Source organism: Orcinus orca, chromosome 1 (assembly GCF_937001465.1).
Source record: "Orcinus orca chromosome 1, mOrcOrc1.1, whole genome shotgun sequence".
Taxonomy (NCBI): Eukaryota; Metazoa; Chordata; class Mammalia; order Artiodactyla; family Delphinidae; genus Orcinus; species Orcinus orca.
Window position 1 is genome coordinate 203404364 of NC_064559.1, and position 12649 is coordinate 203417012.

The following is a 12649-nucleotide window of genomic DNA, read 5'->3' on the forward strand; positions in this document are numbered from 1 at the left end:
GAAGTTGCAGCTCACTGAACTTTCTAATTCTCCACTTCACCCCCATCCTTCATTTTGCTCGCCTGCTCTAAGCCCAGAGCCTCTCTGGTGGGTCTTAGGAGCAACTTACCCCTCACTTTTCTGCAGGCCTCGTGGAGTGAATTCTAGTTACGTAAGCTTTCCTCCACTTGGTTTCATTTGTTACCACCCTTCCATCTGTTTTCCACCTTCTAAAAATTTGTTGAAATCTCTCATCTGCTGATGAACTCTTTTTTGTTTGTCTTTTTGTCCACTGTCAAGGGTTTATACTTTTTTACACTCTGGTGAATGTCCATCATTTGAATTGGAAGCTTCTTCATAAACTTTATATTGATCTATCTTGAGTCAATAAAACAGCCTTGCAGACAAGTCAAGATTTTACCAGACCAACAATTTCAAGAAGAAGAATAAAATTTTTTTTTAATAATTTAAAAATTTTAAAATAATCCTCAGAAACTCTTACCAAAATGCCAAGTTTGGATTTTATCCCACTCCCTGGATCTAACTATTCAAAGAGAAAACATAGCCCAAACCTGACCTAGTTAACAGCTGGGATTGAAGGTCATTTGTAGTTGGGGGTGGGGAGAGGGGCAGCCCTAGGGACAGAGAACTCAGCCCCTTGGTTGGGGGTGTGAACTGCTTACCCTGGAGCTTGGTGACCATCCCTGGTGGGCAGATGGGGCGGATGACGCAGCGGGCACAGGAGTTGGAGGCCGATGTGGCACAGAACATGCCAGGTCGACACTCGCAGACGCGGGAGGAGTTCCACATGCAAGGTGTCTTCTCCACGAGGTGGTCTGTGGGACAGAGAAGGGTCCTGAGGAAGGACTGGGATGGAGAGGGCAGGGGTCCAGAGAAGCCCCAGGAGGACAGAGACATATTTGCCCAGGAGCACATGCTCATCTGATGATTCCGTTGGGCAGATCTTTTGGTGCACAAAATAATTATGCTGAGCAAAAGAAGGCGGACAAGAAAAGGTGTATATAGGGACTTCCCTGCCAGTCCAGTGGTTAGGACTCTGAGCTTCCACTGCAAGGGACACAGGTTCGATCCCTAGTCGGGGAACTAAGATCCTACCTGCCACGTGGCACGGCCAAAAAAAAAAAAAAAGGAGTATATACTCTATGATTCTGTTTATAGGAAAAGCCAGAAAATGCAAATTATTCCATAGTGACAGAAAGCATAACTGTTTCCTAGGAATGGGAGCAGAGGCAGGGAGCGACGGGAGGGATGGTAAGGAACGTGAGGAAAGTTTTGGTGGGTGACGGACAGTTCATTGTCTTGACTGTGGTGATGGTTTCACAGCTACACACATATGACAAAACCTATCAAACTGCACACTTTAAACGTGTGCATTTTATTGTATGTCAACTATATCTCAATAAAGCTATTAAAAGAAAATATCCCAAAAAACTAAAATAAAATAATTTTTTTTTTTTTTTGCGGTACGCGGGCCTCTCACTGTTGTGGCCTCTCCAGTTGAGGAGCACAGGCTCCGGACGCGCAGGCTCAGTGGCCATGGCTCACGGGCCCAGCCGCTCCGCGGCATGTGGGATCTTCCCGGACCGTCCGAACCCGTGTCCCCTGCATCGGCAGGCGGACTCTCTACCACTGCGCCACCAGGGAAGCCCAAAATAAATTTTTAAATAAAGAAAAGAATTCAGAGAACAGGCATGAGTGGGCATGGGTAGAGATGAACCAAGACTGGCCCTGACTGATAATTCTTTACTACTGGGTGATAGTCCGTAACCATTCCTGATTCTCTCTACTTCTGAATATGTTTGAAATTTTCCATGATGAAAAGTGGGTTTTTTTCAAAAATCAAAAAAAAAATTGTTAGTGGTTTTGTAAAAGAAGAAGTATAACAATGCATTTATACATGTCTGGGGATATTCTACATGCTCTGTTTACGGGTGAAAATAGAATTACTGCATCAATAGTTTAGACAAATGTGATTCGCTCAATAAGGACATTTCTCAATCAGCGGGATACTTACAGGCTTAGAAGCCTTGCACGATAAAGATAAGGGACTGCACAGTGTCTTCCTGAAACCTCTCGTTATTGCTTATAATATGGTATTACCATAACCGAGTGTGTGCAAGGCAGTGATTTTAGCGCTCTATCCAGATCAACCCGGCTTAACCTTTGTAACTCCCAGAACAGGTCTCTGAGAGAGGTCTATTATTCTGCGCGTTTGACGAATGAGGAAACTGAGGCCCAGAGAGGTTAAGAAACTTGCTTGAGCTTATAAGCTCCCGAGCAGTAGAGCCAAGACTTGACCCCAGCCCCTTGGGCTCCACTCCACAGGGTTGCAGGGCTTCAGTTATTCAAGTTGAAGGAATTCTTGGGCCCAGAGCCATCTCTTGTTTCCCCATCTGACACAGCAGCTGTGACAGATGATATTTTTCCAGGAATGGCCGCAGCAATAGCTCTGGGTCTGTCTGCTCTTCCAGAGCTCGGCCACTTACCCATCAAGAAGCATGGTCCCTGGTCGGGGAACTAAGATCCTACATGCCATGCGGTACGGCCAAAAGAAGAGAAAAAAAAGAAGGCTTTTTTTTTTTCCTTCCATGACTCAAGGGGGCCCTGTGACCACCTCCACAGGCAGAATGTAGTGGAAGTTACACCGTGTGACTTCCGAGGCTGGGTCATAAAAACGGGTATGGTTTCCACACCCCACCTCACCCCAACTCATCTTTGAGTCCAGCAACCAGCACTTGAGGACGCCCGAAGCAGGCCATATAGAGGCCGACATGGAGAGGATCTGAGGGCCCAGCCCGCAGCCGCATCGACCCCAGACCCGAGAATGTAAAAGCTTTCAGATGATTCCAGCTCCAAGCTTCAAGTTTTCCAGCTGAGATCCCAGACATCGTGGAGCAGAGACCAGGTGTCCCCGCGGTGCTGGGTCTGAATTCTGTCCCACAGACTCCACTAGTACAGCGAATAGTTTGCTCTTCACCACTCAGTTTTGAGAAAATTTGCTCTGTGACCTTAGTAATTGCAAAGTGACCCCAGCAACCACAAACGGAGTGTCCTTTCCCCCACTTGGCCTCCCTGAACTCCAGTCCGTGTTGCTGCAGAGGCAGAATCACGCCTCCCCCTGGTGGTGGTGGCCACTGTGAGTGGGCCAGGGCTACATCCATGGCAGCCCGGAGCCTGAGCAGCTGCTTGGACGTCACAGGGAGGCTGGTGATGTTGTGAGGCTGCGGGGAGCTGGCCGCAGGGGAAACTCTGGCAGGACATCATCCCACCATGCATATAGCAGTCAGTCTCTAAGTGCTTGTGCAGAGGTGCTCTAAGAGGCAGCACAGTGGAGTGATGAGCTCAGAACCCAGTGGCAGACCCCCTAGGTTCAAATCCTGGCCCTGCCATTTGCGAGGGCTTGTGGCCCTTGGAAGCCCTCTGACTTCCCTGAGCCTCAGTTTCCTCTTCTGTAAAATGGGGGCAATCGCAATCCAGACATCATAGGATACGTACAAAAATAACGAGACAAACTTGAAGCAGGTAGGTGATCGACAAATATTTCCTTGCAGGAAAGACTGAGTGAATGGAAGCTCTCTGAAAAGGGGTCACGGCCATCAAAACCCACAATCTTGAGTAGGAGTCACTAGAAGCCAACTGCTCAAAAAACGCCAGAAAGGTGAACCAGGCTCCCAAGGGCTGAGCATCCGAGACCAAGCTCAAGGCTCCCACCCCCAGATTCTTGGCCTCTTGTCTAAGACCCCACCTGCTCCCTGGAAGGAGCCTCTGGAGGAGAAACAAGGCCCTTACCTCCTGAACAGCTCACACAGGCCGTGCAGCGACCGTCCCTGTCCAGGTAGTAGTCAGGGTCACACTGCTTCCTACAGTCGGCAGACCCCTGAGGGCATGGCTGTTGCAGGGTCAGCCCTGGGAAAAGAAGCAGAGAAGCTTCAGGCCAGGCCACCTTGACAGAGGCCTCGCCCACATCCCACCACCATCCCCATTACTGAAGCCCCCCAGCTCCATGGCCAGCTCCCAAACTCTGCACATGTCCATCAGCCCTTCAGAGGGAGTCCTGAGGCTCAGAGACGGAAGGAATGTGTCTAAGCCCACACAGGAGAAGAGTGCTAACTGCCTCCTAACTGCCCCCCACCCCCACTTCCAGTCCCTCCCCTCTGCCAGAGCCCTCTCCCCAGTCTCACTGCTCTGTCACTGCCCTGCTCAAAACTTTGGTAGCCACTTTCCCTTTGAGTTCGGCAATGAGGCAAGGATGCCTACTATCCCAACTTCTATTTAGTTTGGTCCTGGGGATCATAGGCAATGCAATAAGGCAAGAAAAAGAAATAACAGTGGTAAGGTTTAGAAAGGAAGATACCAAGCAGTTATGGATAGATGATAGCATTGAGTGCACAGCTAATCCGAAGAGTCTGAAGGTACATTATTAGAAGAAATAAGTGAGTTTCACAAGGTAGTTGGATATAATGTTATTATGTCAAAATCAATTGAACGTCTATGTATTTGCACTGAACCACATGAAATTGCCATTTTGATAGTACAGAAACAGTCAAATACTGGCATTGCACATAGTTCAAAATAATACAATAAAAAGTTAGAACATGAAATATTAAAAAAGATACCATTTACATCATCATCAGAAATACCAAATACTTAGAAATCTAACCAAAAGATGTAACTATTTCTACACAGACAATAATAAAACATTATTGGGAGAATTTAAAGAAGGCCTAAATAGGGGTGGGAGGGATAAATTAGGAGTTTGGGATTAACATATATATATGTTGGGATTAACATATATAACATATATGTTTGGGATTAACATATAACATATATTTTATATATATACACTACTATATATAAAACAGATAATCAACAAGGACCTACTTATAGCACAGGGAACTCTATTCAATACACTGTTATAACCTATATGGGGAAAGAATCTGAAAAAGAATAGATATATGTATATGTATAACTGATTCACTTTGCTGTACACCTGAAACTAACACAACATTGTAAATCAACTATACTCCAATATAAAATAAAAAATTTTTAAATAAAAATAAAGAAGACCTAAATAAATGCAGAGCTATACCATATACTCAATACTGCAGAGGTGGATTCTCTTCAAACTGATCTGTAGAGTCAATGCAATCCCAATTAAAATCCCAATAGGATATCTTATGAGATTTGAAAAGCTGATTCTAAAATTTATGTGGATATGCAAATTACCAAGAACAGCCAATACACTGTTGAAGACCAAAGTTGGAGTAGTTGCTTAAGCATCCAGACTTACTGGAAAACTATAGTAATCAGAGAGAATGGTATTCAACGGAATACACAGAGACCAATGAATAGAATAGAGACTCCAGAATCCTGCCCACACATCTATGGACCCTTGATTGACAACGAAGATGGCACGTGAAACGGTGGGGAAAAGACAATTTATTTGATAAATGGTGTGGGTTCAAGTGAATGTTCATGGGGGCTCTTTAAACAAAGGCAAAACAGCAATGACCTTAGAAAATAAATGTAGGGCGTCGTGGAGACTTCAGCGGAGGGGAAGCCTTACAAAGCAGGACATGGAAAGCGCTGGAGTCATAACGGAAAAGATGGATCAATCTGACTGCGCTGAAATGAAGAGCGTCGCTTCCTCAAAAGACACCGCAAAGAGGAGGAGAAGGCAAGCCACAGGGTGGGAGAAGATGTTTTGGACACAATTATAGGACAAAGAGTTATAAGAAGCCCCGACACATCAGTTTTTTAAAAAAAGAGAAATGAAAACATACATTCACACAAATGTTTTTCATTATAGCCCCGAAATGGAAACCACTCAAAAATCCAAAAACTGTTTGGATGAACAAAGTGTCGTATCCCTATACAATGGAAGGCTATTGGGCAATAAACAGGAGTGAGCTGAGGACCCCAGTCTGTCACCATGGGAACCGGGGGGGGGGGGGCATCGACACCTGCAGAGGCTGGCCTGCTCTGCTGCATATGCCCCAGCACCTGCCTCAGTGTCTGGCACCCGAAAGGTGACACGAATGAGTCCTTCCATTATCTACTCTGGCCCTCGAAGCCCTCAGCCCCAGAAGACCCGGAGACCCTCTTCTCCCCACGCTGGGAAAGACCACAGCTCGGTGCCTGCCTGCCCTGACTGCCACACACAGTCGCCCAGCCATCGGACACCGTTTCCCTGGAGACAGCGCACAGCTTCTCTGGAGAACTTACCTGGATCTGGACTGAGCCTCCCCACGGAGGAGCTAGAGTGGGCAGTGATTTTAGAAGCATCTTCTGGGGCGAGGGGGGCGCCCCCTCCGAGAAGTGTGGTCCTGGCATCAGAGCTTGCTGGAGAGGTCAGGGTGGGCTTGGCCTGGGGGATGGTGCTGCTGGGAAGGAAGCGGGGGATGGGTCTGGTAATTTTCCTGATGGGACAAGGGGAGTCTGTGCTCAGCGATAACCGTTTCCATAGAGAATAGGTCCCCAGACGCTCTGCCCACAGCCTCTGGCGGGCCCACCGTCAGCTCCTGGGAGTAAGGGCTGTGTTTGCTAGGCCTTCTCGGTCTCCTGTGTGCTCAGGGCAGGCTGGGCACACAGTAAGGCCTCAAATGACTTGTGGGTTGGCAGAGAGGCTCCCTGGGCTGAACCCCATCCTCACCCCCAGCCAGCAGTGCCCTGGACCTCCTGTGGGGTGGGACAGCCCCACGCTAAGGTCAGGATAGGAGGGGGCCGGGAGTCACCTGGCAGGGGCCTTGCAGTCCTGTGGGCTGGCGCTGCAGTTGGGGCTGGCCCCTGGGGAAGGCAGCTCACAGACAGTGTTCCTTTGCGCTGTGCCTGCAGGGAGGATGGTGATGCCTTCAGACTTGGTATTACAGAGCCAGAGGCTCCGAAATACGCCTTTTACCACCGCAACCCAGGAAAACACAGTGGCCATCTGATGTTTGTGCCTGCCCAGCATCCGTTCCCTTTTGGGGTAAAGCCGTCCAATTTTCCCTGGAGAATTACACCTCCCAGTCTCAATGTCTGTGGTAGGGGGCTGGGACCCCACTTCAGGAGTAGCCATGGGACCAGGCTGGACCAATCAATCCATCCCATTCCTCTGGCCATGATGGACTGGTTCAGGGGTGGGCACATGACCCAAGACACGCCTATGAGATGCAATTTCAAGATTTTATTTTGGTTGTTGAGAATGTGGGAAGGAGAAGCTGTCTTTCCACTAGGGTTGGGTAGGAAGGAAGCCAGGAGCTGCTGGTAGGTATTTTACAGACAAACCAACACATAGGGTAGTAGAGATGAGAGACGGGAAAAGACAGAGCTCCTGGATCCAGCCATGCCTTAAGCTCCACTAAGCTATCCTCAGACACTTGAGTTACATAAGCCAAAAACATTGTAACTTGCAAGCAAAAGAGTACTGGAGAATACTGGGTGGAAGCAAAAGTGGAGAAGAAAACACATAGTGCTTTCAATCAAGTGGACTGGAGTTTGGAAGTTTCGGTAGAGGAGGGTGTGAGCAATGCTGACTTATCTATCTGCACTGTGGTGGGGTGATAAGACCTGGGCATAAGGTTCAAACACTGGATTAGATATTCCCTGCTCTGTGGTCTTGAGCAATTAATTACCTGCCATCTCTGAACCTCAATTTCCTCACATAAAATGGGGCTAATACAGTCTTATGACGTCTGGAGAATTTCAGGGGAGAAAGCCTATGCAAGGTCTTAGTGTAAGGCTTAGCCATAAGCTTGATCTGAGACAGAAACTTCTTTCCATTCTACAGCGGAAGAGACTGAGATCCTGCGAGTTGCTCAGTGGGAAGTCCCACAGAGGAATCTAGAAGTTAGCCAGGCTTTCGCGGCCAAAGGTTGGAGAACTTCTAAAGCAGGGCTAAAAAAAAAAAAAAAAAAAAAAAAAGCAGTGCTGTCCAATAAAATATGTCAATCACATGTCATCGTTTTAAATTTTCTAGTAGCCACATTTTAAAAAGTAAAAAAGAAACAAGTGAAACTAAGCAATACGTTTATTTAACCCAATATATCTAAAATATTATGCCAATAGGTAATCAACATAAAAAATAATTAATGAGATGTTTTACATTCTTTTCTTATACTAAGTATTTGAAATCGGGGGTATATTCTATACTGACAGCACACGTCAGTGCAACTGGCCACATTTTAAGCGTGACCCGTGGCACCGCCTCGGGCAGCAGGTCTGGGGGCAGCAAAGAGAGGCCTCTGGCGCCACCGTGTGGCAGTTGCAGGAACACCGTCGAGAGAGCTTCGCCAGCCAGAGCTGGTCCACAGACTGGAGCAACAGAACTCAAGGCTACTTTTCTTAGAGACACAAGAGTTTCTGAGCTGAAAAGCCCCCATGCAAGGCCTTCTAGTCACACCTCTGCATTTTACAGATGGGAAGACTGAGGCCCAGAGAGGACTGGGAACACGCCCCACGAGGCAAAGCTGTACAAAACCCCAGGTACCTGATGTCCAATCCAGAGCACTTTCCACGCCACCACCTGCCCCTGCTTGTGGGTGGCGGGCTTCTGAGGGTCCCTCCGCTGAGGGTTCTGTGTGACCAGAGAGAATCCGGCCAGATCTGAACCCCACCACCCCCAGCTCTGATCTCCCTGTCACATCATTCAACACATATCTCTGAAGAGCAGATTCTGTGCCGGGTGTCTAATTAGGCAGTGGGGAGATGACCGTGGCCCTCACGAAGCTACGGCCTAGGGAGGGATACAAGCACCGACCACACCGAGACAGACACAAGTGTTTGCCTCCATGTCGAGAAGTGACCTGGGAGAGGTCGGGAGGAGATGTTTGGACAGAGAGCTGAAAGCAGAGTTGACCGAGTGAACGGGGAAGGAAGGGTGTCCCAGAAAGAGCGAACAGCATGTGTGAATGCGTGGTAGAGTGAGAAGCACGGTGCATCCCTGGACCAAAATGGGAAACCAGCCCTCATCTTCCAGGAAACTCCCAGGACAGAAACTTCAGGTTTCTTTCTTGTTTATCAGGCATCAAAGAATTTCTACCCTGATCCTCAAACCAACCCAAGACCTCTTCCAGCCAGGGCGGTGCCTAGGACTCTCTGAGCCTGGGACCTGAGGTGCAGGGAAGGGGCAGCAGGGGCCTCCGTTTGCATCCCTGGCATCATTGGGATAGGAGATGTGATCTGTCCAACAGGAAGGAGGAGGTGGGAGGTGGAGAGTCGTTGGGAGGTCTGCGGGGGGGAATCATTGGCACAGATCGTGGTCCTGGGTGGGAATACTCACCCTGGAACTTGACAACCATCCCCGTTGGGCAGACAGAGTGAGGGAGGCAGCGGGCACAGGAGTTGACGACTGATGTGCCACAGAACATGCCAGTCCGGCACTCGCAGACGCGGGTAGAGTTCCATGAGCATGGCTTCTTCTCCACGAGGTCGTCTAAGGGACACAGAGAAGGGTCACCGGGGACAGAGGGAGGGCAAGGGAAGGGACTCAGAAAAGTCCCAGGGACAGTCCAGCACATGAGGGAGGAGGCTGCTATGGCATTCTGTTGGGTAGGGCAGCTGGTATGCCCAGCCCTTCCTTCCAGAGTGTTCCTGATGTGAGGACTAGAGGGCAGGCGGGGTCCATGAGGCAGCCTCCGCCTCCCAGCCTGCATCCCTGGAGATGACTAAAATGGTATTAAAAAGAAGTGAATGTCCCAATATTAAAATGGGCAAAAAAGACATGGAGGAGCATTAAGTGCAAACTTCTCAGTGAAAGCAGCCAATTGGAAAGGCTACATACTGTGATTCCAACTACATGACCTTCGGGAAAAGACAAAACTACAGAGACGGTAAAAAGATCAGTGGTTGCCAGGGTTTGGTAGGGGGTGCGGGAGGGGAAGATGAATGGGCAGAGCACAGAAGATTTTTAAAGCAGTGAAACTATTCTGTATGATAGTGCAATAGTGGATAAATGACATTACACATTTGTCAAAAATCATAGCATATACAACACAAAGAGTGACCCTTAATGTAAACTATGAACTTTAGTTAATAATGCAGCAATATTGGTTCATCAACTGTAACAATGTACCACACTAATGCAAGATGTTAATACTGGGGAAAAGTGTGAGGAGAGCAGCATGTGGGAAATCTCTGTACTTTCTGCTTGGTTTTTCTATAAACTGAAAACTGCTCTAAAAAAAAGTCTATTAAATTTTTGGGTTTTTTTTTAATGGGCAAAGGATTTAAGAAGACTTTTCTCCAGAGAAGATATACAAACGGCCAGTAAGCATATGAAAAGATGCTCAATGTCATTAGTCATCAGATCCATCTATGAGTCATCAAACCAAAACCACTATGACAGACCACGTCATATCCACTAGGGTGGATGGAATAAAAAAGATAGACAATGACAAGTGTTGGCGAGGATATGGAGAAATTGGAATCGTCATAGAATGCTAGCGGGAATATAAAGTAGGGCAGAGCTGTGGAAGGCAGTCTGGCAGTTCCTCAAAAAGTTAAACATAGATTTACTATATGATCCAGCAATTCCACTCTTAGGTACATACCCAAGACAACTGAAAACATATGTCCACACAAAAACGTGTACATGCATGTTCATTCCAGCATGATTCATAATAGCTAAAAAGTAGAAACAACACCAATGTCCATCAACTGATAAATGGATAAACAAAATGTGCTATATCCATATAACACAATATTATTCAGCCATAAAAAGGGATGAAGTACTGATACACGCTACAACATGAATGAACCTTGAAAGCACTATATAAAGTAAAAGAAGCCAGACACTAAAAGCCACACACTGCATGAGTCCATTTATATGAAATGTCCAGAGTGGGCAAATCCGTAGAGACGGAAAGTAGATTAGTGATTGCCCGGGGATGGGAGGAGGGGAGAACTGGGAGCTAAGGGGGTTTCTTTTTATTAGATAGTGGTGGTGGTTGCACATTGTGAATATAATAAAACCACAGCACTGTACACTTTATTTATTTTTTAATACATTTATTTATTTATTTATTTTTGGCTGTGTTGGGTCTTCGTTGCTGCGCGTGGGCTTTCTCTAGTTGCAGCGAGCAGGGGCTATGCGGTGCGCGGGCTTCTCATTGTCGTGGCTTCTCTTGTTGTGGAGCACAGGCTCTAGGCACGCGGGCTTCAGTAGTTGTGGCACGTGGGCTCAGTAGTTGTGGCTCGCGGGCTCTAGAGCGCAGGCTCAGTAGTTGTGGCGCACGGGCTTAGCTGCTCCGCGGTATGTGGGATCTTCCCGGACCAGGGCTCAAACCCGTGTCCCCTGCATTGGCAGGCGGATTCTTAACCACTGCGCCACCAGGGAAGTCCGACACAGCACTGTACACTTTAAATGATGAATTTTATCTTTAAAAAAGATCACTGGTAAAAATAATAATTAAAGAATGCAAATATCCCTGGGAAAACAAGAAGGGGCATTTTTGGTCAACCAGAAATGATGAAGACTTCTTAAATATGGAGGGCAGAGGGAATTGGATGGAAGGAGACCACAGTCCAAAACGTACCCCATACGACTGATTATGCTAGGAGAGGCTCTGGGTGCTTGTATCCAAGTGGGTGAATGGTAGGGGCAAGCGGGAGGGAATCCCACACGGAGTGCAGCAGAAGCACCCAGGTGGGTCCCTCGCCCCACATTCCTCATCCAGTCACACCACAGAGCTAGAAGCCAAGCGTCTCCCCAAGGATACTCGGGTGAGGTGAGCTGGGCGGTGCCCCCGGGCTGGTCAGCCGTGGGGGAAGGAAGGGACCCTGCAGACCCAGAGGACCAGCCTCTGACAGACCCTGCCCGGCACCTCCACCCCACCCGCTCATCCTCGCAGTCCCCGGAGGTGGATTTCACAAGCCCCACTCGCAGACCCCCACCCTACCCCAGTCATCAGATCCCACGTGCAGAAATCGAAGTCACCAAAGACCAGAAGAAACCAGCACGAAGAACAAAGAGCCCCAAACTCAAACAGAACTAACGCTCAAGAAAACAGATAAAAGAGAAAACAGGACAAGTCTTTGGAATCAGTATAATTAATATCCTCAGACATGCAAAAGGAAATTGCAGCTATGAGAAGGAATCCCCTGGAGCACAGTGATGCGTTCCCCAAATCCTGTTTCAAATGGACTCAGAGGAAGACTACATTTCCCAGTCTCCCTTGCAGATGGATAGGCGGTCATGTGACTTGGTTCTGGCCAATGGGGTGTGGGCAGCAATGATTAAAAGACACACAGACACACACACTCCTACGCCTGGCTCCTAAAACCATCTCGGGACCCTCTCCTCTCTCTTCCTCGTTGTAGTGACCCTGGTACAGCCCCTCACTCTCACCTAAAGCCTAGAAGCTGTACTGAGGAGAGAATAAAATCCTGATAATTTTCAAAAATCTGGAGACTCCACCTAAAGACAGTGTGTAGACATCCACGGAAAACAAAAGAAAAAAACACTCTGAGTAGCTGCCTGCATGTAATATCAAAGGCCTGGGCAGAGGCAGAAAAGACTGCGTGGGGCTTCCCTGGTGGCGCAGTGGTTGAGAGTCCGCCTGCCGGTTCAGGGGACACGGGTTTGTGCCCTGGTCCGGGAAGATCCCACATGCCGTGGAGCGGCTGGGCCCGTGAGCCATGGCCGCTGAGCCTGCGCGTCCGGAGCCTGTGC

At 48.1% G+C, this 12649-nt stretch overlaps 2 protein-coding genes across 2 annotated transcripts in view; one reads left to right on the top strand and one right to left on the bottom strand.

The window, feature by feature from the left end:
• The window catches only part of TNFRSF8 (TNF receptor superfamily member 8), a 32686-nt gene extending 23278 nt beyond the window's left edge, over positions 1 to 9408 (bottom strand). Inside the window, exons 1-5 of the mRNA XM_049698087.1 lie at positions 9260 to 9408; positions 6735 to 6828; positions 6226 to 6383; positions 3790 to 3906; positions 663 to 815 (exon numbers count right to left, since the gene is read on the bottom strand). Coding sequence (XP_049554044.1) covers positions 663 to 815; positions 3790 to 3906; positions 6226 to 6383; positions 6735 to 6828; positions 9260 to 9347 — 610 coding nt within the window. The 5' untranslated portion in view covers positions 9348 to 9408. The remainder of the gene's footprint in view (positions 1 to 662; positions 816 to 3789; positions 3907 to 6225; positions 6384 to 6734; positions 6829 to 9259) is intronic.
• The window catches only part of LOC117202358 (basic proline-rich protein-like), a 447146-nt gene that overhangs the window by 417624 nt on the left and 16873 nt on the right, over positions 1 to 12649 (top strand). The gene's annotated exons all lie outside the window — the stretch shown is intronic.